The 27,765-nt window shown below is 37.5% G+C and overlaps 1 protein-coding gene across 1 annotated transcript in view; it reads left to right on the forward strand.

The window, feature by feature from the left end:
- SPATA16 (spermatogenesis associated 16) overlaps positions 1-27,765 on the forward strand; it is a 262,274-nt gene that overhangs the window by 229,695 nt on the left and 4,814 nt on the right. The window contains exons 9-10 of the mRNA XM_037988555.2: positions 5,726-5,890; positions 8,462-8,545. Coding sequence (XP_037844483.2) covers positions 5,726-5,890; positions 8,462-8,545 — 249 coding nt within the window. The remainder of the gene's footprint in view (positions 1-5,725; positions 5,891-8,461; positions 8,546-27,765) is intronic.

The following is a 27,765-nucleotide window of genomic DNA, read 5'->3' on the forward strand; positions in this document are numbered from 1 at the left end:
AAAAAGTTTTAATGAAATTGAAGTAGGCAAGCCTGAAAGTGCCTAGAGATCACAAATATATCTAAATATCAGGTATTAGGTTTCTTATTATTTGCCCAGCAACAGCTTCATAAAGGAGGATTGATAAAATTGCCTGCAAAGGTAACCTAGCTTAATGAAGCAAATAATGAATTTGTGACTAGAAATTATTCCTACATGGTACCATTAACTGTAACCCAAGCAGCCCTCAGTAGTGTTTTTAAGACCCTTCAAGGTGTTATTTCTTTCTTGTCAGATATCAAATGGCATTCACTTGAATATTTAGGCATTGAATTGTCATTGTTTGTTACCCTAGTTTGTAATACATGTAGACAAAGACTTCTGCCCAAGGCCATGCTCTGGCCATGTAACCCTAGGGCAAGTCACTTAACCTCTGAACTACTTTTTTCTCATTCATAAAATAGGCTGATAACTGCCAGGCCCACTTCACAGAGTTGTTGTGAACCATAAGTACATAATCCATGTTCTTGAAGCACTTTGTCAAGTATTAAGAATTTTAGTTTTAATTATTTGTATTGGTTTTAGTTTGCTTTGACAAAGAAACTGTTTTACAGATCTTTTTTACTTTATACAAGCTGTGTAGTTTGAAGTTACCTATTTTTCTTCTAATATGAAGATTCCACTTGTGTTCTGTGAATTTTGATTCTTTTTTCCTTAGCTTACTTTGCTGTGATCAGTGATTTGCTCAGATCCCTTCACTCAGGCAGGACTTGAGATGGCATTTCCAGCCATGAACTGGACTCAGGACTGCAGTCTTGTTGACATGCTCATGTGACAAGCAGCCTCACATGTCTTGGTAGAACACAGCCAATACTCAAGACACTTCCATTAGAAGACAGTGAGTGACCAGTATCTTGGGCAATAAATTTATCTTAAAGAATTTTAGATTTGTCAGTCATCCTTAACACTGGTGACTAAGGCTTTAGTTTACATTTCTGTTGTCTGTTTCAAACAGACAACTCTACCCTAGTAGAATGCCACATTTCCATCAAGGCCTAATGGCTAGGAAAAAAATGCCTGTAATCCCAGCACTTAGGGAGGCAGAAGTGGAAGGACAGCTTGAGCCCAGAAATTCAAGACCTGCCTGGACAACATAGTGAGACTCCATTCTCCCCACAATGGAACAACAACAACAAAAAAAGTGGAACTAATGGCTAGGAAATACACTTTGCCTCATACTATCTATGTTCAGAGATGTTTGATTCATTTGGACAATGTTTTTTAATGAAAATGGGCTTGGAATATGAAAATAAAATGCATTAAAACTTCAGCATTCCTAACAGCAAGAGACCTAAAAGATGATACTAGTTCTTGACAAAATACCATGACCAGAATCAGTTACACAATGTTTAAGTATTATCACATTTATACTGTCACATAAATAATGATAAATATGTAGCTTTCTAAACAATACTTAGACAATGCCAAGAATTCTCATGATCTATTCCCTAAACATATTGAATATTTAGTCACCTTGTAAATATTAGGTTTATAATACCTACCTAATATCTAATTAGAAAAAAGTTAACTTGCCAATAATACACTAAATTATAATATCATTAGGGAATACTTTTAGCTGCTCTAATTTTAATTTTTCTCCATTAAACTAAAAGATACATGTATTTATTCTCCACAAATTACATATAAAGAGATAGTTTAGCAACTTACTCTCAACCAAAGCATTTTAACTATAAAGTGAGTAAAATTTTCTTCTAAAGCTAACAAAATACTCTTGCTTCCAAACTCTTGAAATATTTGATAGTCAAGAAGTTTTCTTTACTCAAACATATCTTTTTTAAAGTACAGAGCAGTCCTGGTCATTAACCAGGTGCTGACTGCATGCAGAAATTACCACTTTGGAACTATGGTTTAGGAGAAGCACATGCATAGTGCTCTACAATTTAAAAAGTATTTTTCCTACACATTCTTTAATTTGAACCTCACAATTTGGTGACATTGTGTCACCTTCATTTTACCAGTGAGGACACTGTGGCTCAGAGTAGTGATATATTCAAGTTCACACAGCTAGGGCTCAAAATCAGAGCTTCAGAATATTGTGTCAATATTCTTTTACTAAATCATATTATATCTCTTTGATTTAAAAGTATGATCCTTGCCAGAGGCAAAACATGCGTACACACAACATAGGAATGATTCCATAGCTGGATTCAATTTTTAAAAAAAAGAACATATAGGCCAGGTGCAGTGGCTCACGCCTGTAATCCCAGCACTTTGAGAGGCCAAGGTGGGTGTATCACATGAGGCCAAGAGTTCGAGACCAGCCTGACCAACATGGCAAAACTCCGTCTCTATTAAAAACACACACGCAAACACACACAAAAATAGTCAGATGTGGTGGTGCACGCCTGTAGTCCCAGCTATTCAGGAGGTTGAAGCAAGAGAATTGATTGAACCTGGGAGGCGGAGTCTGCAGTGGGCCGAGATCACACCACTGCACTCCAGCCTGTGCAACAGAGCAAGACTCTGCCTCAAAAAAGAAAAAGAAAGCATAAAAAAAAATTAAAATGAACATATAATGTACAAATTAGATTCCAAAAATTAATTGTAAAAAGCTTCCTAGAGAACATGAATTTTCAACTCTTGCTATGAGGTGGTGGATACAGTTGGTAAAGACCTTTCCTGGTCTCAGGGAGGTTTCTATGTGTCAGACAATGATTCTCTTTACACTTCTGACCCTAGTTTCCTTATCTTTGTAGATTAGTCTACTAGGTACAAAATACATGGCCAAACAAGGATGATTCCAGCATTTTAAGAGTTATAATCTGCAATATGATACAACCTTCCTGGTGACTTCTAATCCCACTGAACATCAACCTCATTCAGCCAGCAGCCCTGCTGCTGTGGTGTTTTTCATTCTCTAGATTTTTGTCCTAATTATTTCACATGCTACTGGATGGCACTATACTTTTCCATTCATTAACTTTATTGGCTGCTGTCAGTTTCAGACCTTATGTACTGTGCTTCCTGGGCTAAATGTTAAAGAGTTAAAATAATCAAATCTCTTGCCATGCATGAAGCCGCCTTCACAGGATGACTTGCCAAAAAATGACCTAACTAACCATGTTTTTAATACCTCATTAATTTTACTTTTAATTTCTTCCAAGTGAAGCATAAAAAATGTTTACATATGCACATTTGAAATGAACAATAATAAGTGTTTCCTACCCCTTTTTTGCAATCAATGTTTCTATATCTTATGCCAAACGGAAATACATTCCAAATACTAGGACTCTGCTTTTCAGCAGTATTATATAGCGCCACTTATTTGCCAAATATTTATTTGTCACTGCTATTAAGCCTTCACTTGAACTCGCTATTACCTAGCCCTCATTGTACCTGTGTGAGGTTTTAGCTTCAATCGTGGCCACTTTATTACACTCTCTCCAGCAGCTCAGGAGCCCTTTGATCATTCCCGAAGTCTCACTGGGAGGGCTACCTGCCTTTAGATTTAGTCTTTGTTAGCATTAGATATTTCAGTTAATTTCTATTTTTTATTATGTTCTTTATTTCCTTAAAGCAACAGCATTAAAACATTTCTGCCACACTAGATAGCAATTTTATTTCTTTTTCACTTTGTCTTTCAAAAACCCCTATCTTGGATAGGTAAAATATTAATCTACAGTTTCCTGATAACCAAAACTGCATTTGGCTTTAGGAGGAGGGGTGACTATTAGCAGTCAACTGTATTCTTTCCCTGTTTTCTTATTCAAATAGAGCACTTCCTGTTTTGTTATACATCCAACAATCAGGCTAAAACTGTTGCCTTCCACTATGTTTATTTTCCTGATGTTTTGGGAAATTACACTGATAGATTATGTTCCTGAGCAGCCTGCAGTTGTTCCTGCTCTTTAGAGTTGAATCACTACACCACTTCCCTACAACTAGCCCCATTGTTTATTTTAAAGAAGGACAAAGAAAGCAATTTTTCTTCAGAATGAAAACCGTTTCTCCTCCAACTTGCTTTCCTCTATTTGACAGAATGCCATTGTTTAGCTACATGTTTAAACTGAATGGGTAGGCTAGGTTTTTCATCAATTCAGGAAGGAACCCCAAATCTACCACTTGCAATCATCAATCTTATAGGTTTATGGATTTTCAGATAAATGATTAATCAGAAAGAACAAATTACTGTGAGTAAGAAAACATTCATTGAACAGCATGTATAGGTGTTAGGGACAAATAAAGCAGATACAGCACGATGGTGCCCAGTCTTTATTTATTTCCAAGATTCTAGAAAAATGTCAGCTTCCAAAGACTGCTGTCAATCAGAATGAGTATGGCCTTTCAAAAAGAAGTGCTTTCTAATTTTAAGTTGAACTTCAGTAATATTAGTTTCTAGCAGTTTTTCTCCTTAGAGGAGATTCTCTTAAGAAAGTGAAATTATATGTCTGCCTTCTCTGATTTCTGGAAGAAATGACGTTTCATAAGTATGCGCAAACCAAAATAGTCTTTACTCAGATACTAAACTTTAAGGTGGTGGTTTGTCTTAAACTTCTGTTTGAGATATTTGAGTATCTGGGGAGGCACCTAGCTGAAATTCGTATTTCTAGGGCAACATAACAAGAGATCATGATTGGGTGAAGCCCAGCACTCAGTTTGCTAACTGCCAAAGTCCACAAGCAAGTGTCGTGATTCTGGTGTAGGCAGTCCAGGGGGCCCCTGCTATAAAGAAGCACTTGGACGCTTCTCTTCTGAGGACCAGGATGTACAATGCAATTGCCACACTAAGTCCTCTTTTGAATTCCCATTTCTCATCACCCTCCAAATGCAGCAGAATCTCAAGGCTTTTATGTTAACCCTTATATACCCCCATGTCAAAAGTACTTTTTCTTAAAGATAAACTTAAGAATTTCATGGCTAACTTTGTCTCTCCTATCAAGCATTACAATTTGTATTAAACGTTTTTAAAGATGGTAACATCTCCTCTTTTGTGCACGGCAGTAACACGCACGTTGGTGGGCCACTTTTTTCTAAGTGTGCCTCATCTTAAGAAAGCCCAAAATGCCAATAGATGCATGGGAGTTGGCAGTCCTTACAAAGGTACACAGTAGTCTGTGTCAAGATGGAACATGTTAGTTGTTGAAATGGTCCTAGTAGACAGAGGGAAGCTAGTCAACAAGAAGAAGAGACTGTGCAAGGCTATCCAATAAGAACTGGAGATAAAAGCAGAGCTAGAGTTTTCATGTAAGCTATTGGGGTAAACAGAATTCAACTTATACAACATTTGTCAAGATTCGACCTGCATTAAAAAAATTTCTTCCAGAGAAACAAGATAGTAGGCAACTCTTAGCTCTTACGATGCTTTGGTGATATAGATAAAGTCGCCCCTTCTAGGCAGACACAGCTGTGTGGGATCACTCCTGGGTGAGTGAAGTGCAGATTCCAATTCAGTCCCCTCTTTTCCCCTCAGCCTAACTCCTAATGCAAAACAATCAGCAAATCAGTCTCAACACATCTCCAAAGGACTCCCTTTTATGTATATTTACCTACTAGAAAAGGCGGTATAAGACAATACTGTAAAATGATAGAAGGAAACATGTATTTGTACTAGATTCCATTGTTTCAAAAGATGTAAATACATTATCACAAGCCCTGACTTCCATCCCTGGGGAGAGGTCTATTTCTGTGGTTTTGTTCTAAAACATTTCTTTTACTTTGAGACTAGGGGAGTTTTCCTGCATCCTCAGGTGTGATGGAGAAGTTGCAATATGCTGGCCTCCTCAGCCAGCTGCAGAGAGTAAAGGAGCAGTCCCAGGTGATTAATCAAGCAATGGCAGAGCTAGCAACCATTCCCTACCTACGGGACATCAGTCAACAGGAGGCAGAATTGGTAAGTATTTTTCTTTGTTTAAGGGTTTCATAGGCCCAGCACCAACAGAAAAGTGATACGGTCTGGAAAAAAAAAAAAAAAAAAAAACTGTGGTAATAAATGTAGTCTGAGGTCAAACTCCCCAACCCTCCTGAAGCATTCTCATGACAAAACTGAAAACTGTAGGAAGATGTGTGTCTGGTTTTTATTTGCTCACATTAACTAGCTCCCATTATTACAGCAAAAACGTTGTGATGTGTAGAAACATAGAAAGGGGCTGGTTATTTACATTGTGTGTCAGGCTTCTGGTTTTTGGTAAAATGAGATTAATAAGCTCCAAGATATATTGATACATGATTCTCTTTTATGAAAAAGTGAGAGGACAAAACAGTAATTATTGTATAGAAAAATGACCCTACAAAACCATCTTTAGAGTTTTCTCAATCACTTCTAGGGTTAAAATAGATACTGGCAGTGCCAACACTAGTACCTTTAGATAAATCAACAAAAGTTGTTTATTTGAAAGGAAAATGTAGCTAGTCAACATAGATGGTTTTTTTTTTAACTGAATTGACGAGTTAATTCAGAAAACCAGACACTTTAGCCACACACAGACCCAGGCAAAAGCTAGTTGAAGGGATTCTCACAGAAATAATCTTCAGACAGATGTGCATATTATAACCATAATTAATATCAGAAATGGTAGCACCTCATTTGAAAAACAGTTTACTGAACAGTGTGTTGCCCATTCAAGGAAAGGTAAAATTTACTCTATATGGAGCTCCTAGTGTGTTGCAGGGAAAGGCCCTTTACTGTGAAGCTTTAATTGAGAGTAGCTGAAACTAATTATAGCCCCGAATTGAATTCACATAGTAATGATAAGAACAGCCCAAACTGATTACCTGTAATTTTCAGATAACTAAAGAAACCCTCCCTCTTTCAGCTTTTTAAGATTTAATCAAGAAATGAGCTGCCAACATTTATAGTGTTCATCTAAACCAGTTAAAAGCATGTTAAATAAATACTGATATTCAGAGTAAGCATACAAAGTTGTATGGACTAGCCAAATAATAAAACTATGCATACTAAAGATGAAAACTATGGAGTAAGTCTATGAATCAAGGAATTACCAAGTCAAAACTGGCAATGATACTTTCTAAACCTTTATGTTTGCGTACAAAAGAATACTTTCTAAAAGGCTAAGTGTTTATCCTGCCATTCATAAAGCACTCAGAAGTATAGTAAGTATAGAGCTTTCAAAGTGCATATTATGGCCAATTTTACATGATTAATGCTTCTCAGAGATAAGAGGAAGCAAAGAAAATGTTAATTTAAGAAGCCGGCAAAATGTTGATCCTGTCTTCCTGAAAAGCACATTCAAGATTTAAATGAAAAATACAGGGGAATTCTCTGCACTTAAGTCTTCTTAATCACACATCTATGGCTTTTTTGTTTTGTTTTGTTTTTGTTTTTTTACTGGAAATACTTAGTTTTCAAAATATACACAAAGGAGCCTCAAAGTAGCATTATTGACATTCCTTTCTAAAGTGTAATTTTTCTCTATTTGAAACCTTAGAAAATGAAATTTCATTGGATATTCTTGTACTTATATGCCCAGCAGAAAAAAATTGAAATATATATGGATGTATATCTGTATGCCAAATATTCAAAAATTATGTATCTTATAAGGTTTCATGACCTTCAATAATAGATTTTACTTTGCAACTTACAAAGAGAATTAATCCTAGTAATACCCTGTATGCTGCTATCTAAACAGTGACTGCTTAATAGAAGATTTTTGAGTGACTCAATTCTCTCTCTTCCTGCTTACACTCTGCAATATCTAAACCAAAGGAAGATTATCTAAGGGTCCGTACTGTTTGATGCCATAGTGAACTGAACTGGTATTTTTTGAGAACTTTTTTTAACCTTTGAATACCACACGGATTGATATAACTTCACTTTTATAGTCACCTATGGACCATGTGTACAGGATCGTTTCACATTAGAGTACAGTAGGTGCCTGTTTGGGACAAAGGTTAGAATGTTTAAAACCTTTGAATGGGACATAAAAATTTAAAAAACTTGGCTCTTTTAAAATTTTAACAAAGAAAAGAATAGTAAAAGAAGTTAAATGAGCTAGATTCTTTAAGAGGCAATAAAACGGCACAACTGTAGTATTGTCTTCTGGTGAGCTTTTGCATGATGCCTAGAACTATGATACATTAGCCTCAGGAGAAAACGCTGAAACGCATTCATGTACTACATGCCATTTCCTGAGAGAATTAACTACTGCCTTCATTCTTTACAACCCAAATCTGTTTTTCACAAAACATCAACACTTACTACATTAAAACCTATATGTTTTCTACAAATTTTCAAGAAGAATCTTTTCATTGTTTCAGTATTTTATATCTGCAATAATATTCAGCAATGACAAGCCAAGATGAGGTGGCAATATTCATTGTAGGAAAGATGAGTAATAAAATCATCAGCGTACAAATGATTTTTTAATTAGGTTTTAATCTGTGTATTTAGAGAAGTTACTTCCGTGTGAATTCCACACTGATAATTTTTATCTTGGTGCCACAGCTGCAGTCACTAATGGCAGATGCTATGGACACCCTTGAAGGAAGAAGAAACGATAATGAACGTGTGTGGAATACAATCCAAAAGGTAAAACTTTGAGCTGAAGGAAAAAGATCTATTATTCTCAAGGAAAATGTCCATCTTGGGTCAAATCTGTTTGGAGGATAAAAAGAAATCCAAGTTCTTTGGGCTGTTTTTTGTTTTTCTTTTTAGAAATAAATGCAGCTCTTTCTGTGGAAGTGTGACCAAAATCAAATATGGATTTATTTAATCTGCTTCTTTTCCAACAGACTGTGTTCATATGCTTTCGTGATTTTTCTTCATTATCATGCTCATTTTCATATTCTATTTTCATTATCTGTGCCTTCGTTCTTGGTTTTGTAATTCTTTAAAGCCCTTTCATCAGTGTTTTAGTCCACTCCCCAACTATATTTCCACTTTTTTCACTTGAGGAATAATGACTACATTTCAGGGAACTACAAAGAAACTAGCACATTGATGTTTGTTGTAAAAGAGTAACATACTGGTTGTTAGAAATAGAGGAACATCCCATCGTTGGCTACTGGGGTTTAAATTCAGGAAGTGCCGAGATGCACCTGCACCCAAGTACTCAGGAGACTTGTGTGACACAATAGGACCCTCTGAAAATGTGAAAGTTAGTAATCTTGGGTCTCCAGTCAAGCTCAAAGTAGTAAGTTCTGATTGATCAACTCCCCATTCATCTTCTTCCCATCATCGTAAGGACCCACCAGGGGAGACTGGCATCAGGAGATGTGAAACAAACAAAAGAACCTTCAGTTTAAAAGTCAACTCTAAGGGATTCTGGAGCATCTGAGGAAACACGTGTCTTTTGTAATGAACGCAGAGACCCTGTGATATACAGTTGACCCTTGAACAACGTGGTGGTTAGGAGCACAAAAATCTACATTTAGCTTTTGGCTCCCTAAAAACTTAACTACCAATGGCCTACTATTGACTGAAAGCCTTATGATAACATGAAGAGTTGATTCACACATATTGTATTGTATATATGTATTATATTCTGTATTACAATAATGTAACCTAGAAAAAAGAAAATATTATTAAGACAATCATAATGAAGAGAAAATATATTTACTATTCATTCAGTGGAAGTTGAGGTCTTCACCCTTGTTATCTTCATGTCGAATTGGCTGAGGAGGTGATTGGTCTTGCTGTCTCAGGAGTGGCAAAGGCAGAAGAAAATATGCCTATAAATGGACCTACACATTTCAAACCCATGTTGCTCAAGAGTCCACTGTATGGACAAAAAAACAGAAATTGACTGTCAGCAAATACGTGTTGAATACATATCTACCATGCCGGAAAAAAAAGTTAGATATTGGGAATATTGTGCTCGGCATGACAGGCACAGCCCTTGCCTGTATGGTCCTTATGATCTACAAAGCTACTTATGGGCTAACTGAATATTACGGAATAAAGGGGATGTTCAATGATCTATGGAAATAAATGGCAGAATAGCCTTGTCTAGGAGGTCAGAAACACTGTCTCTAAGAAAATGATATTTACACACCGTTTAAAGAATGTGTAGTGGTTTTCCAGGTAAAAGGCGATGTTTCTAAACAGAGGGATCACTTTGTACCAAAAATGTTTTTTTAAAAAAGCATGGCACATTCAAAACTAACCAAAAAGTAAATAAGACATTTCAAAATGAAGTGTAGAGGCAGGAGAAATTACAGAAGGACTTCTAAATGAAGTTTGGATAGTTTTAGAGTATATTTAACTAGAAAATGTTTTTAGGACATCTTTAGGGCTGTAGTGAGGAGAAGAGATTGAGGGGCTGCAGAAATGCGGGGACATCAGTGATAAAGTAGGGATCATAATCCCGGTGAGATATGCTGGCGTCTTGGTTTACGGTTGTGGACACAGAGAAGAAAAGAAGCAGATGGACCTAAGAAATATTTAGGAAGCCACATCTATAGGCCTTGTTCAACTGATGAGATCTGGGAGTTGAGAGAATAGAAATGGTTAAGAATGATGCCTAGATACTTGCTTGAGCAATTGAGCAGGGAATAGGGAAAGGTTTGCTGGTGCCATTTACTAAGGAAGAAGATACTGTCATAGGAGCAGCTTTTGACCAAGAGTATAAATGCCTTTAGAGTTCAGTTGGGAGAAAGCAACCGTGCCAGATATATGAATGGAAATTTAATATAAAGAATGGTTAACTAACTTATGAAGTTGTTAATTAGGTAACTGAAGAAGCAAAGGAGAACAGTAAGTTGTCACAAAGAAAACCATTAAAGAAAGCAACTACCATGTCTTAGGGCTGGGGAATCCAAGAGAAGTTGGAATGGCTAAAACTTAGAAACTTAGAGCAAGGACCCTGCTATGCCAAAACCCATACCCTAGAAGGTGCTGCTCAGCAGATAATGGTGTCCCTGAGGTTGGAGTCCTGAAGGGCTGGGACCCAAACCTCCAAGGAGGGACCACTAACCCACCGGTGCTGTGGGAAGTGATGGGGAGGTGGGTAGTAATGGATGTAGTTTGCAACTTTTGTAAAAACTAAATTTGGCTGCTACTGCAGAAAAGAAAGTATGTTTCTGATTGAAGGTTTGTTGATGAGATACTCCCAGGAACCCTAAAGCAGACAGAAGTAAACAAGAAGCAAAGAAGCAGCAAGTCCCTTCTTTCTCCTCTAATGCCCTCTGATGATAGAAACTAACAGTTGGCAAAAAAAGAAATGGAATTGCAGAGTCCCAGCCATATTTTTCACAGGGCTGAGTACAGAAGAGCAGATTTGGAGTTGCAAGGCTATAGGTTAACAACTGGCACAAAAGTGCGCCTATGTTCACATAGGGTGCTGGCAAGACATCCAACAGGAAATACAAAAGCCTCAGATTCTGGATAAAAGACTGAATAAAGATAGATATTTCTTAGTCATTGGCAAATTGTCATTAGCTGAAATCATGGCTTAGAAAGAGTATAATAGAGTAAGGAGACAAGAGGGCCTTGAGAAGCACATTTCAAACTTAGGAGGAGAAGCCCATGACAGAGACTAAGAAGGACTGGCAAGAGGAATTAGAGATAGAGCAGCCAAACGTGGTCCTGATGAGACTCGAGCAATATAATCACATGTCTCTGTTGGCTCTAGAAATAGTTGTTTAGAACAGGGGTCAACAAACTACAGTCTGCAGGTCAAATCTAGCATATTACCTATTTTTGTCAATAAAGTTGATTTCACACAGCCATGCCATTTATTTACATGTTATCTAAGTCAACTTGACTGAGTTAAGTAGTTGCCACAAAAACTATAATAACTCACAAACCCTAAAATATTTACTATCTAGCACCATCAAAAACATTTGCTGGCCGGGCACAGTGGCTCATGCCTGTAACCCCAGCACTTTGGGAGGCTGAGGCAGGCGGATCACGAGGTCAGAGGTTCGAGACCAGCCTGACCAACATGGTGAAACCCCGTCTCTACTAAAAATACAAAAGTTAGCCAGGTGTGGTGGTGGGTGCCTGTAATCCCAGCTACTCAGGAGGTGAGGCAGCAGAATCGCTTGAACCCGGGGGATGGAGGTTGCAGTGAGCCAAGATCATACCACTGCACTCCAGCCTGACAGAGTGAGACTCCATCTCAAAAAAAAAAAAAAAAAGTATTTACTGTACTCTGGTGTAAAGCGTTACCTCTCCCCCAAAAAATTGCATTTGTACAATAAATATTTGTATTTACAAATCCAAATAGTAATAGAACAATAATCCAATTATCACCTTCTAGAGACCAGCTGAAAAGATACAATAAGGATTGACATGACATCTGTCTCTATCATGTAAACAACAACTAATTTCACCTCACTTGAAAGATCTTTGATACCCATGTTCATAGGAGCACATCCTATGATGGATTTGCCACTATTTTGCCACTATTGCAGTTGTTATCTATTGCTGTGTTACAAGCCAAACCACTCCAAATGTAGCAGTTTAAAACAACAATTCAAGACCAGACTCCTGTAGGTGGCTCTTACTCAATGCTTCTCATTCAGTTTAGACAAATGGCTTCCATGCATGGGGTTGGAGTCATCTGAAGGCTAAGATGGACTGAACTCCAAGATGGTTCGCTCACGTGGCTTACAGTTGACACTAATCCGCTGAGGTAGTTGACTGGAGTACCTAACCGTGGCCTCTCTATGTGAATTAGGCTTTAAATAGCGTGGCAAAATAGTGGCAAATCCATCACAGAATGTGCTCCTATGAACTGGGTTTCAAGAAGAGGAGTATTTTAAGAGAAAGGAAGTAGAAACCATCAGTCCTCTTAAAGGGTAAGCCTAGAACTTGCACAGCAAATCCCATCACATTCTACTCATCAAAGCAGTCACAGGCCAGCTTATGTTCCAAGGGTTGGAGGAATCAATCCACCTCCTCTCAGTGAAGGAGTAATATGTGCATTCAATGAGAGAATAAAATGATGGCACCATCTCGGAAACAATGTACAGTGGCAGGACTGTGACTATGTGTCCCAGGCTAGAAATCATACATTCAAGCAAGCAGGAGGATAGTAAAGTCAAGGCCTCCAAGGCTGAAACACAGTACAGCCACTCTACCCAACCACTGGGTATCTAGAAAGGCTCACTGGTGAGCAGCCAATCTTTCCAAATTAAAAGCCCTGATAATGATCATCACTTTCTAAATGAGAGGTCTTCAGGAAGATGTGAATGGGAAGGAACAAGGTGCCAAATTTTTCCCAAGGGCTTTTAATTTGGTTAATGTGATTCTACAAAAGATGATCGTATCACTTTCAGACAATTCCGGTAGCAAGTAAGTAATTTCCTTTTACTGCTACAGAGTTAATTTGCGTGTGCAGAAAAAAAAAATAATTAAAAAAAAAAACCTAATTGTACAAGCTACACTGTGTTCTGAGCCCAGTAGAAGTTGATATCAGCATCACCACCTCTGAGATCTGTTATCTGTAATAGAAACAGCTGTTGTACCTAATGAAAACACTTGAAATTTTCATCTGAAGCAGCAGAATTATGGCAGAACCTCCTAGTTCCACATAGTTAAAGGGTCTGTCAGAATCCCCATTACCTAACACAATTTTCAGGGCTCTACTTTGTTATAGGTCTATAAAAAGCCGATCAAGATGAAATCTGATTCATGAAAGCTGACCTCCTGTCTACATTCTGTTTTCTTTGACGTTTCTCTAATAGCCCAGAAAGAGAGCGAATGAAACAAATGTATTTTCTCCTGATTCACCAGAATGGAAATATATTCTTTACAGAGTTTTAGGAAAGTGGTTGTTGTTTTGGTTTGGCTTTGCAGAGTATTTCCTAACGATTAACTCAAGAAAGATAGATGCCTATAGGTTTAGCAATGCAAACATAAAATTACCAGGTTATGATTTAAAAAAAAAAAAAAAAAGGTAAATTTTAATGTGTTGGAAAGTCCCCTGCCACAGCATATTTAATGAAGGATAGAACATTTGCTTAGTTTTGTTAAATAACTAAAACACCTGAGGAAACATATTCTTTTGAACATCCCACAAATCCTATTGACCCTTTGCTCATTTATGTACTCATCACACATTTACCAGTACCTCCTCTGTGTCAGTCGTCCTTCTAGACACTGGAGAAACAGCCGTGAACAAGTGTGCCCTCATAATGTTTGCACTGTACTGAAGTAGGCAAACACTGCCTAAAGAAATACAGGATATGTTATAAAGTAGTGAATGCCCCATCGGAGAGAAAGCACAATAGGAAAATGGAAAGTGCCAGAGGAGAGAGCATATCATGCAAATATCAGGTGAAAAACATCCCAAGTAAAGAAAACAGCACATGTGAAACCTGAGATTGGGCCGGGCACAGTGGCTCACGCCTGTAATACCAACACTTTGGGAGGCCGAGGCGGCGGCTCACCTAAGGTCAGGAGTTCCAGACCAGGCTGGCTAACGTGGTGGAACCCTGTTTCTACTAAAAATACAAAGAAATTAGCCAGGCATGGTGGCACGCACCCAGCTACTCAGGAGGCTGAGGCAGAATAATCGCTTGAACCCGGGAGGCGGAGATCGCAGTGAGCCAAGATCACGCCATTGTACTCCAGCTTGGGTGACAGAGCGAGACTCCATCTCAAAAAAACAAAACAAAACAAAAAACACCAAACCTGAGATTGGAGTGTGCCAACATGCACAAGGAACAGCAAACAGGGTAGGTAACAAGCTGAATGAGTGAGAGTAGTAAGAGATGAAGTGAGAGGGGACATAATGCTTTGCAAAGAAGCACTCTAATCTGTTAAGTCGGAAATAGATTGAAGAAGGCAAGAATGGAAGCAGGGAAATGAGTTAGTCGGTTATTGCAGTGAGAGCAAAATGGTGGCTTAACCCTTGACCCCAGTGGTAGGAGTGGAGGTAAGAAGTCGTCTATTCAGAAGGGCAAAGGCTGATTTAGAGGGAGACTAGTAAAAGAAAACATGAACAAAATAAAGCAAGAAAACCCTGAACTAGCATTTTGGAGACTGAGTCAGTCATAAATTAAATCAGAAGCCACTTCCTTTCTCTGGTCCTCGGTGTTCTCATGTGTGAAATAAGGATATTGGGCTGGATGATTCTCAGTCCCCTTACAGCTCTGATTGAACAAGTCTTTTGAAAATCAGATCATCAAATAAAAGGATAGGAGTTAATATTTTATGAGCTCTTAGTAGGGACCCAAACTCTCCTATTTACTTTACATATACCAAACTCATAATCCTCACGAGAGGTAAAAAGTATAATGTATTACAAAGAGAAGTTTAGCAGTTGGCCTAAAGTCACACAGCCAGTAAATGGAGCTAGCAAACGATCTGACCCCGGGGGCCTAAACTCTTTCTCGATAAAAGTCCAGGTTTTGTGCTGCCTGAAAAGGCCTGAGTGACTAGCATTGTTGTCTGTATAGTTGAACCTTCGGGTGTGAGGCCGAGTGGACAATTAAGGAGACCTCCAACCAAAGTGGAATTTAGCTATAAACCAGCCCAGTTTGTCTTCAGTTCTCAAAATAAAGTTCTTTCAATCTGAGCTAAAGAGTCACTGAGGAATTTGTGCTTAGTCCACCTCTGTAACTCACTTGTATAGGATCCTCCATTATTGTTCCTTAGTTTTCCATCTATATCCGGAAAGAATACAGAGCCTAAATCTGGAAGTCCTTAACCATTAATTCAGCTTGCATTCGTGGGACAGCGGGCAAGTCACAGCCTTCTGAGAAGCATGATGTGTCCTTACCCACACCACTTTTAGATCCCATGATTTTCTGTTACCATTGAATCCCAAGGTCCCTTGGAGTTTTAAGAACTAGGCTTGAAGTAAATAGAAAAAGGGTTCTTAAAAAAAAAAAAGTACCAACTGTTAAGTTGGAACACTTCTATTTCTTCTTGTCGTAGAATCAAACAGCTAAGCAACACACTGTCTGCAACTAAGAAGAAAACGTTATTTGCTCTTCATTTATAAAGCCTAAACCTGGCACTGAGAAGATCAGCATTTAACATGACATAAAGTATTATCTTGTTCTGCTATGGCTCTGGATCACTGATTGAAAACTAAATGAGGAAAATAAAACTTTGTTACATTAAAAGTAATGAGAAAAGTGCTCCAGCATATACTTTCGGACCTGTGAGTTTTCCTGAGGAGAAATGCCACTTTAAAATTTCATCTAATATAATATAGTACCTTCTAAGCTTCAATGAATCCAACAAACAGAGTATAGGTAGATCTCTTTAAACCATCCATATGAATTTATTCAAAATTATTTTACTGCTTGTGTTCCTTTTAACCTCAAAATCTTAACTTATGAATCATACTCATTGTGATCATACAGAAATGGCATTCATTGATATACTAATTTGGTCTTTTCAGATAAAATGTGATGGAGTTACATGTTACTTAGCAACTCTGTTCTGTTCAAGACTGTTGATGTAGGCAAAGCAAACAGGAGAGAACACAAATTTGGGAAATGGGGCAGGGGCAGTTGGTTGAGAAGGTAGAGGGAAGAGCAAATTGGAACGTGTTATTTACTTTCCATATCAGTATTTAAACCCAATCCTTCCAGAAACTCTTCTGAGAGAGATTGTACACGTGGCACTATCATTCATCGGCCAGTCATTTGGGCTGATACGTGGCTAGGTTAGTACTTCTGAGAGTACTGCTGTCTTTTCAAAGATTCAGCAGCCATACCATTCATTTGCAAAGCAGTTTTTCCAGCGGTCAGCCTTTTCCTGTGTGTCTTGTTCTTTAAGGAGTCTCTGCAGATTTATTGCAATTTGATTGTCAATCTTCTTGCTTTTGGTTATGGGCTTCCTCATTAGCATATCCCCAAATTCCTTTACAGTGTGTGTGCTCCAAGCACTGCTAAGCAGTTCTGTCCAAGGCGTAGTGCAGATCATGCAGGGAAAGAAACCTAAGTGCTTTTACTGCTGATCACGCTGGGGAGGAGAGGAAAGGTTCCGAGGACAAGCAGGGAGGGAGACAAGGCCCAAGGGGCTGAAAGAGGCCAGGTTCCTGGGACAAACAAATCTGTGTCAATGGCATCCAGGCCAGCAACTGCAGTGGAAGAGCCTTAACTAAAGTCCTGGCAGAGCCTCGTGATTGTGGTCAGAAGCTAAATCCTGGAGCAATCGGACCTGGGAAGGGAGGACCTCATTTTCAGATGTTTACAGAGCAAAGCCCAAGACTCGCCTGCAGAATGGAGAAAGCCGAAAGCCTTGGTCTGGCCATCTTTCCCACCACAGTGCGATACTCCAAATCTAGATGGTGAACTTCAATTATCATTTAAACCAACATCTTTCTCCTCTGACTTCAAGGGAAAAGTATAAGGTTAATAGGTAAAACATTTTCAGCAGCTGCATTTCCTAATCACCCACTTCCCACCTGTGCTTGGCCTTGCCTCCAAAACTGGAAACACCTCTTTTAAGTGCTTTGTTGGCTGAAAATACCGTCTTCTAAAACTTTGATGATTTGGCAGGAAACCTCTGCAGCAGAAGTATTTCTGTGCAGGTGTCAAATCGTGGCATAGCCCTCATCTAGGGAGCATGTATCCAAGAGCTTGGCCACTTTTAAACAAGAATTTATCAAGGGGCAGACAAAGCTAATCTGCCACCATTCACATGTACCTAATAAAATACTGTGTTACCACACAAATTATCAAACTATGTTAGTTTGTCTGAAGCTTGCTTTTTAATAACCATCACAATTGGAACAAGCTATAGAAAAATGTATTTCAGATAATTAATAATGATGATGATAGATATTGTCAGTTTTTATTCCTGATGTCTTAGTGTGTGCCAAGCATTTCAATACATTATCACATTTAATATGATTGCAACAACCCTATAAGAGAGACGTCTCTCGAAAGATGAGGAAAAATAGCTGTGTAGAATTAAAAAAACAAGTCTGACTTTGTAGTGACAGGGTTTAGTTTTGAATCAGATTTGTTTGGGTCAAAGGCTTGTTCTTAATTGTTAGCTCGCACACTTGTATTAAACCAAACAAAGCTGCCACAAGTCAATGGCACAAAGAACACTGCCTGACCTAAGTTCAGATTCTGTAAGACAGCCAATGAGACAACCTTTGAGTCTGCTTTTTGGCAGGGAATCCTTTGTTCATCACTAGGTCACAGCTTGCTGCCCATCTGGCGACTTGCCCACACTGCTTCGTGGTAGCTGCCTAACCCACTGCACTTCCCTGAGTCATGATGCTCTTACTGTCCTTCCTTACCATCCTTCCCTTTGTAGACATATCATGTTAAGGTTTGCTTTGATAGCTCACTATTTTCCCTCTTTCTGCAACTTTAGAACTTCAAGGAAACAGCTTAGAAGTCTAGACATTTCTGCAGTCTGCTTACTGTTGCCCTGAGGGTCACCCTCTGGTGAATAATCTGAATTATCATCCGCAAATGCATTAGGCTTTCAGTGAAAACACAATTTTATAAGCATATATTGCCATAACCCCTCCAAGTTTTACCATCATAACACAGGGGGTCTTGAGGCTGGAACTGGACCAACACAAAGTCTACCACCTCCACTTCCTGAGCACTTTCTCTCCCTGATCCACTTATGAGCTAATTTATGGAAGTGACTAAAACAGAAATTGGAAATGCTCATATTAGTCCAAACCTATTAGAGGAGTTTTATCTTTGCAAAAGTTTTTCAAAATACATCTTTCAAAATTTCAGTGTGATATTCTGGTGAGAGGAGTGGCAACATATATCTCAATTGTATGTTGAACTGAAGAGTAAGTTTGTAGTTCCTTCTATACATTGCTTCCTTTAAATTACTAAAAGTGTCTTCTTTGCTTGGCAGCCCAGCATTTTATTGCCTGTATTTTATACATTAAGTTTTGCAGTCCTTTATAATTCTGGAGAATAACAGAATAACAGCTTATACCACTTGGTAGCTAAATGAACCATAGGACATCTTCCATTCTGTATTGAAAGTGGGATTAATATGGAGTTCAGAGCAATTGACTTGTAGCTCAGTCAGTCATTTATAGTGTACTCATTATACCTTTCATCTTTGGGAGAAGGGCAAAAATAAAAGTGCCTGTACATGCAGCTCTAAAGGAAGATATGGATCATTTATCCTTCTGATTATGATTTTCTTAAAATGATACCTGTGGAGAAGGGGACAAGACTGGAATCTAAAACACACACAAATTCCACAGCAAAATATACCCATGTCTCTCAGCATCATCAAAACTGAATTAAACTAATGTGTACTCTACCAAAATGACTTTCTGCTGGAGAATAGACTCTGGAGAGGAACATGAGAGGACTAGGGAGGAGTGTGGACATAGTGGACATATGTTGGAGAGATCCTAACTTAGATGTAGAATAAAGTAAGACCTATCTCTTATTACAAGAAATGTGAAAGGCTTTTAACTTCCAAAGACCTCTTATGGAAAGAAGGCCCCTTCAGCTTTACAATAGGTGATTCACTTTATCACATTGATAAAGGTATCTAGAAGCAACTGGTCAAACTGATTTGAGAAATGAAAGCACATCTTCCTGAGGCACAGGGGGTCAAAATCATTTTTTAAAAACCTGTGATAGAGTATTTCTACTTTGAAGAATATGGAGCAGATGTGCTTTCCCCCATTCACCCCATTACATACAATTAAAATTCCTAGGTATGGCTGGGCATGGTGGCTCATGCCTGTAATCCCAGCACTTTGGGAGGCCAAGGCGGGCAGATTACCTGAGGTCAGGAGTTCGAGGCCAGCCTGGCCAACATAGAGTGAAACCCCATCTCTATTAAAAAAATACAAAAATTAGCTGGGTGTGGTGGCACATGCCTGTAGTCCCAGCTACTTGGGAAGCTGAGGCAGGAGAATCACTTGAACCCAGGAGGCAGAGGTTCCAGTGAGCCGAGATCATGCCACAGAACTCCAGTCTGGGTGACAGACCAAGACTCTGTCTCTCAAAAACAAAAAAACAAGGTATCCCAATATTCCTATCCTAATAGGGTAGTGTCAGAGAAGAACAAATAGGGAGTCTAGATTTTTATCCCCAGTAGGAAGTAAATCTCTCCTTTTCCTTCCCCATTCTTGCTGGTATGGTGTTGGATGAGACCTGGTAGAAAGTCAGGATTTTTAGCACCCAGCAATGGTAGTGAGTCTTCTCCCACAATGTCGTGTCAGTGAAAGCCATGTGGGAAACAGTGATAAAACATTCCTACCCTCCAAGCCACGAAGGTATCAGTGGAAACCCAGTGAGAAGCTTAAACTCCCATCCCCAACCAGAAGTAATGAGAAGCCTCTCCATCAGGTGTTATGGAGGGTGAATTGGGAACCTGAACTTCTGTTTCCACATGAAAGTAATGAGGCAGATCCCTCGTAACAAAATACCCAAAATGTCCAGACTTAAAAGATCACTCATTATACCAAGAACTGGAAAGATCTCGAACTGAATGAAGAAAGATAATCAATGACTGCCAAAACAGAGATGTCAAATATATTAGAATTATTGACATTTTAGGCCGGGTGTAATTGTTCATGCTTGTAATCTCAACACTTTGGGAGGCCAAGGCAGGCAGATCACTTGAGACCAGGAGTTTGAGTCCTGCCTGGCCATCATGGCAAAACTCCATCTTTACCAAAAATACAAAAATTAACAAGGCATGGTGGCACATGCCTGTAATCCCAGCTACTCAGGAGACTGAGGCAGGAGAATCGCTTGAACCCGGGAGGTGGAGGTTGCAATGAGGCGAGATGATGTGATCGTACTCCAGCCTGGGCAATAGAGCGAGGCTCTGTCTCAAAAAAGGAAGAATTATCTGACATTTTAAAGCAGGCATTATAAAAATGCTTTAATGAGCAATTACAAACACATTTAAGTGAGAAAAATAGTCACAGCAAATAAACAGGAAGTATCAGCAAAGAAAGAGAAAGTATAAAGAAAAACTAAATAGAAATTTTAGAACTGAAAAAAAATAACTGAAACAAAAAATGTATTGGATGGACTCAACAGCAGAATGAAAGGGACAGAGGAAACAATCAGTGAAAGAACGATAGGACAATAAAAACTACCCAATCTTAGGCCAGGCACAGTGGCTTATGCCTGAATCCCAGCACTTTGGGAGGATGAGGCAGGCAGATCAGGAGGTCAGGAGTTCAAGTCCAGCCTGGCCAACATAGTGAAACCCCATCTCTACTAAAAATACAAAAAATTAGCTGGGCATGGTGGCATGTGCCTGTAATCCCAGCTACTCAGGAGGCTGAGGGAGAATTGATTGAATCCAGGAGGCAGAGGTTGCAGTGAGCCAAGATCACACCATTGCACCTAAGCCCAGGTGACAGTGGGTATCAAAAAAAAAAAAAAAAAAAAAAAAAAAAATTACCTATTCTTAACAACAAAGAAAAAATAAACTAAAAAAAGCCTCTGGGGTCTGTAAGACTGTAACAACAGATCTAACATCCATGACATCAGAGTTTCAGAGGAAGAGTAAGAGCAGGCAGGATGAAAAAAGTTCTCAAAGAAATAATGGCTGAAAACTTCCCAAATTTGGCAAAAGACAAAACTATAAATTTAAGAAGTTCAGTGGATATCAACTAGGATAAGCCCAAAGAAATTCATACCAGGATATATCATAGTCAGACTTCTGAAGACTATTAGCAAAAATATCTTAAAAGCAGCGAGAGGGAAATGATGCCTTATCCATATGAAAAAATTAAATGACAATGGCTTTCTCATAAGAAACTATGGAGGCCAGTGGGAAGTGGCATAATATTTTTCAAGCACTAAAAGAAAAGAATTACCAATCCAATGCAAACATCTTTCAGGAATAAGGAAGAAATTAAGACATTCTCAGATGAAGGAAAACTGAGAGAATTCATCATCAGAAAACCTACTCCAAAAGAACAGTTAAATAAAGTTTTCTGAATAGAAAGAAATCAAAAGAAACACCTAGAAATATCAAAAAGGCTGAAAGAACACAGTAAGTAAAAAGTATGACTAAAAATTATACACTTTTCTTCTCCTCTTCATCATGTTTGGTGGGGGAAACAAAAATAATAACATTGCTTAATGTAGTTCTCAATTTATATAAAGGATTTAAGATAATTATAAATGGGAGAGGGTGAAGACACAAAGAAAGAAATGATTCTATACTTCGAATTAAAAATGAACACACATACATATTTTACATGCACACATATAATGTAATATCTAGAGCAAATACTTAAAAAGCTATACAAAAGATATATCAAAAACTCTAGTTAAGTCAAAATGGAATTCTAAAAACTGTTTAAGTAACCTCAGAAAGGTAGGGGGATAAAACAGAAGCAACAACCAAAGAAAATAAAAATAAAATGGCAGACTAAGGTCTAACATACCAATAATTACACTAAATTTAAGTGGCCTCAATACACTAATTGAAAGACAGAGACTGGCAAAATATTCAGAATATGACCCAAATATTCTGTCTACAAACTCACTTCAAATGTGATGACATAGAAAGTTTAAGGGTTAAAAGATATAAAAAGAAATATCATGTAAACTTTAACAAAAGGAAAGCAGTAGTGTTTATATTAATATCAGACAAAGGAGACTTCAAGCAAAGAAAGTTACCAGAGACAGGGAGGGATGTGATATTCTATAACAATAAAACTATCAATCCGCCAAAAAGACAAAGCAATTCTAAGTGTGTATGCACAAACAACAGGGTCTGCAAAATATATGAAGCAAAAACCGATGGGACTAAAAAAAAATAGACATGTCCACAATTATAGTTGGAGATTTTAACTGCCCTTTCTCAACAACTGATAGAACAACTAAACAGAAAATCAACAAGAATATACAATAACCCAATAACACCATCAAGCAACAGAATCTAATCAACATTTATGTGCCCATGGAACATGCACCAAAATAAATGCTATTCTGGATCATAATAAACTTAAACAAATTTCTAAAAACTGAAATCATAAAGAATGTTTTCTACAACTGCAATGGACGCAAACTAGAAGTCAATAACAGAAAAATCTCCAAATACTTGAATAGTTCATGGATCAAAAATGAAGTCTCAAGGGAAATACAAGAATATATTGAACTGAATAAAAATGAAAATATAACATATCCAAATTTGTGGGATGCAGGTAAAAGAGAAATGAGAGAAAAATTCATAGCACTAAATGCATATATTATAAAAGAAGAAACTATCTCAAATCAATAACTCAAGTCCAAGTTCAAAAACCTAGAAAAAGAAGGGCAAAATAAATACAAAGCAAGCAGAAGGAAGAAAACAATAAGGATTAAACTAGCAATCAATGGAAATGAAAACAGAAAAATAGAGAAAATCAATGCCACAAAGAAGTGGTTCTTTGAACGGGTTAGTAAAATTAAAAAAAAAAAAAAAATCTAGCAAAACTAATGAATAAAAAAGGGAGAAGACACAAATCACCAATACCAGGAATGAAATGGAACATCACTACAGATGCTGCAGACAGTAAAAGGATAAGAGAATCTTTAGAACAATTCTACATATATAAATTTGACAACTTTGATGACATATACCAATTCCTGAAAAAACATGCTACCACCACTCACCCAATATAAAATAGTTTCATTAACCCTCTAACTATTCATAATTATAAACTCCCCAGAAATCTCCAAGCCTAGATGGTTTCACTGGATGATTCTGCCACACATTTAAAGAATTAACACCAATTCTGCACAGTTTCTTTCAGAGAATACAAGAGTAGCAAAGCCTTCCCAATTCATGTTATAAAACTAGTATTATCCTAATACCAAATCGACAAAAATAGTACCAAAAAAATTTACAAACCAATAGCTGTCTTGAATATAGAGGCAAAAATCTTAATATTATTAACAAATAGAAATTAGCAATATGTTTAAAATTACATACCATAACTAAGTGGGATTTATCCCATAGATGCAAGGATGTTTGAATATTTCAAAATCAGTACAATCTACCATATAAACAGATTACACAAGAAAAATTACAAGATTATATAAATTGATGCACAAAAAACATTGGACAAAATTGACATGCATTTATGATTTAAAAAATACTCAGAAAACTAGGGATAAAGGGGAACCTCCTCAAATTGTTAAAGAGCATCTCCAAAAATTCCACAGTTAACATTACACTTAATAGTGAAAGAATAAAATCTTTCCCTCTAAAATCAGGAAGAGGGAAAGGATATTAGCTTTCACCGCTCTTATTCAACATAGTGCTGGAAATTCTAGCCATGGCATTAAGGCACAAAAAGGAAACAAAAGGCATGTAAAACAGAAAGAAAGAAAGAAATCCGCCCTTCCCTATTTGCAGATAACATAATTGTCTACATAAAAATCCCCCCCAAAAAATGAGTTCAGCAACGTTGCAAGATACAAAACAAATGTACAAAACTCAGTTGTATTTTTATGTAATAGCAGTGATCAGAGACACTAAAATTTAAGACAGTATTATTTACAATTACTCAAACAAATAAAATACTTTGGTGTGAACCTAGCAAAACATCTACAGGACTTGTATGCCTAAAATTACAAAACAGTGATGAAAGAAATCAAAGGTCTAAATAAATGGAGAGATATACCATGTTTATGGATTGAAAGATCTGACATAAGATAGACATTGAACTCTCAAATTTGATATACAAGACTTTTTAGATAGCTTCAGTAATCAAGAATTTGTGTACTGGTGGATTAACACAAAGCTCAGTGGAACAGAATAGAGAACCCAGAAATAAACCCGTATATCCTCTACTGATTTTTCTTATAAAGAAGTAAAAGCAATTCAGTGGAAGAAAAATAGCATTTTCAACAAATGATGCTGGAACATTTACACATCTGTAGACCAAAAATAAAAAAAAAACAAAACACAGCCTTGACCTAATCCTTATACTTCATACAAAAATTAACTCAAATTAGGTCATAGACTTAAATGCAAAATATAAAACTATAAAACTTCTACAAAACAATAGGAAAAAAATCTATGGGATTTTGGTCTATGCAAACTTCTTAGACTTGACACCAAAAGCACAATCCATAAAAGTTTAATTTATAAATTAGACTTCATCAAAATTAAAAACTTTATCTGTGGAAGGACTCTGTTAAAAAAAAAAAAAAAGGATGATAAAAAAGCTCAGCATGAGAGAAAATACTTGCAAACCCCACATCCAACAAAAGACTAATCTGTATACAGATTCTATAAAGAGCTCTCAAAATTCAGGAGTAAAAAAACCAGTCCAATTTGAAAATGACAAAAGATATGAACAGACATTCACCAGAGTGAATGACAAGTGAGCATGTTAAAACATGTTCAACATCACTAGCCATTAAGGAAATGCAAATTAAAACCACAATGAGATGTCACTACACACCTATTAAAATGGCTAAAATGAGCAATAATGACAATACTAAATGCTGGTAAGGACACAGAGAAATTAGATCACTAATACATTACTAATGTGATGTAAAATGGCACAACCACTGTGGAAAATAATATGACAGTTTCGGGCGCGGTGGCTCACGCCTGTAATCCCAGCACTTTGGGAGGCCAAGGCGGGCGGATCACAAGGTCAGGAGATCGAGACCATCCTGGCTAACACGGTGAAACCCCATCTCTACTAAAAAATACAGAAAATTAGCTAGGCGTAGTGGTGGGCACCTTTAGTCCCAGTTACTCGGGAGGCTGAGGCGGGAGAATGGTGTGAACCTGGGAGGTGGAGGTTGCGGTGAGCAGGAGATCGCGCTACTGCACTCCAGCCTGGGTGACAGAGTGAGACTCCGTCTCATAAATAAATAAATAAATAAATAAATAAATAAATAAATAAATAAAACTAGATATAACCTAGGGGATAACATCACTATTATAAAGCCTAAGATCAGTGCTTGAGATATTTGGCAGATGCTGCACCTGATCAGCTGGCACCACCCGGACAGATAAACTGGCTCATCTGACCTTGTGGCCTCCACCCAGAACTGACTCAGCACAAGACAGCTTCGACTCCCTTTGATTTCATTTCCAATCCAACCAATCAGCACTACTGAAAAAAAAAAAAAATTTAAATATGCAGCTCCCATGTAACCTAGAAATTGCCCTCCTGGGCTTTTATCCCAGAAAAATAAAGACTTATGTTCAAACAAAGACCTGTATACAAATGTTTATAACTTATTTTACAATAGCCCAAATTATTGTAACTTATTTTACAATAACCCCAAACTGGAAATAATCTAACTATCCTTTAAAGCATGAATGGTTAAACAAACTGATTAATTCATACCATGGAATATTAGTCAGTGATAAAAAGAAATAAACTATTGATACAACAACCTGAATAAATCTCCAGAGAAGTGTAGAGTTATATACTATATGATTCCATTTAGATAACCTTCTTGCAATAACAAAATTATATAAATGAAGAACCTATGGCTAGGCACGGTGGCTCACTTCTAATCCCAGCACTTTGGGAGGCTGATGCAGGCAGATCACTTGAGGCCAGGAGTTCGAGACCAGCCTGAGCAACATGGCAAAACCCTGTCTCTACCAAAAATACAAAAACTAGCCTACTGTGGTGGCACATGCCTGTAATCCCAGCTACTCAGGATGCTGAGGCAAGAGAATTACTTGAACCCAAGAGACAGAGGTTACTGTGAGCCGAGACTATGCTGATTGGGTGACAGAGCGAGACTGTCTCCTTACTATTGTATTAGTGGTTGCCAGGGCTTAAGAAGAAGTTAGGGACCAGGAGGAAAACAGATGGCTATAAAAAGGCAACATGAGAGATCTTTGTGATAATAGAACTGTTCCATGTCTTGACTGTATCAATGTCAATATCCTGGCTGTAGTATTCTACAGTTTTGCAAGATATTACCACTGACAGACACTGGGTAAAAATTATGCTGGGTCTTACTGAGTTACTTTTTACTGATGTGTGTGAATCCTCAATTATCTCAAAACAAAAGTTTAATTTAATAATATATATTCAAACCTTCAGATAAATCTTACCAAAATGAATTTTTTTAAAACTATGATACATGGTACTTTAGCCTGTTCAGGCTGCTATAATAAAATGCCATAGACTGGGTAGCTTATAAACCACAGAAATTTATTTTTCATCATTCTAGAGGCTAGAAAATCAAGGCAGTGGCAGACTCAGTGTCCACTGAAGGCCCCTTTTCTGGTTCATAGATGGTGCCTTCTAGCTGTGTCTTCACATGGTAGACAGAGCAAACAAGTTCCCTTGGGCGTCTTTTCATAAGGGCACTAATGCCATTCACGAGAGAGCTCCATTCTTGTGACCTAATCACCTCCCAAAGATCTTACATTCTAATACTGTCACTTTGGGAGTTAGAATTTCAACATATGAATTTGGGGGCACATAGACATTCAGACCATAACACATAGTTTCCTGGACTATGTGATAGCAAAATTTCATAAGAGTTTCTAACTCTATATTAAACACACTAAAAAAAGACTTATCATTATGGGTATTTTCAAGAGTTGGTGATATAGTTTGGCATTTTTTTTTTGCAGGTTTTATAAAATCTCAGGGGTAGGTACCCCAGATTTTTATGTTACACTCTTATGACAAAAAACTAAATAATATACCAAATTCACTAAATGAAAAAGGAAAAACTTAGGGGCTTGTCTGTCTGTTTGAATACTAGCCCAAAGCTAAAGGAAACTGCTGTATAATGAATAGTAGAAACAACTCCGTTTCAGAAACTAAGTTTATTTTAGAAATTAATTTCAAGCCTATTTGAAAACAACTGTAATTCTAATAAGAATTAAAATTCAAACCATTTTGGATGATAAATATTTAAAAGCTTTTGGTCTGGAAATAA

This window comes from Chlorocebus sabaeus, chromosome 15, assembly GCF_047675955.1.
Source record: "Chlorocebus sabaeus isolate Y175 chromosome 15, mChlSab1.0.hap1, whole genome shotgun sequence".
NCBI classification, from domain to species: Eukaryota; Metazoa; Chordata; class Mammalia; order Primates; family Cercopithecidae; genus Chlorocebus; species Chlorocebus sabaeus.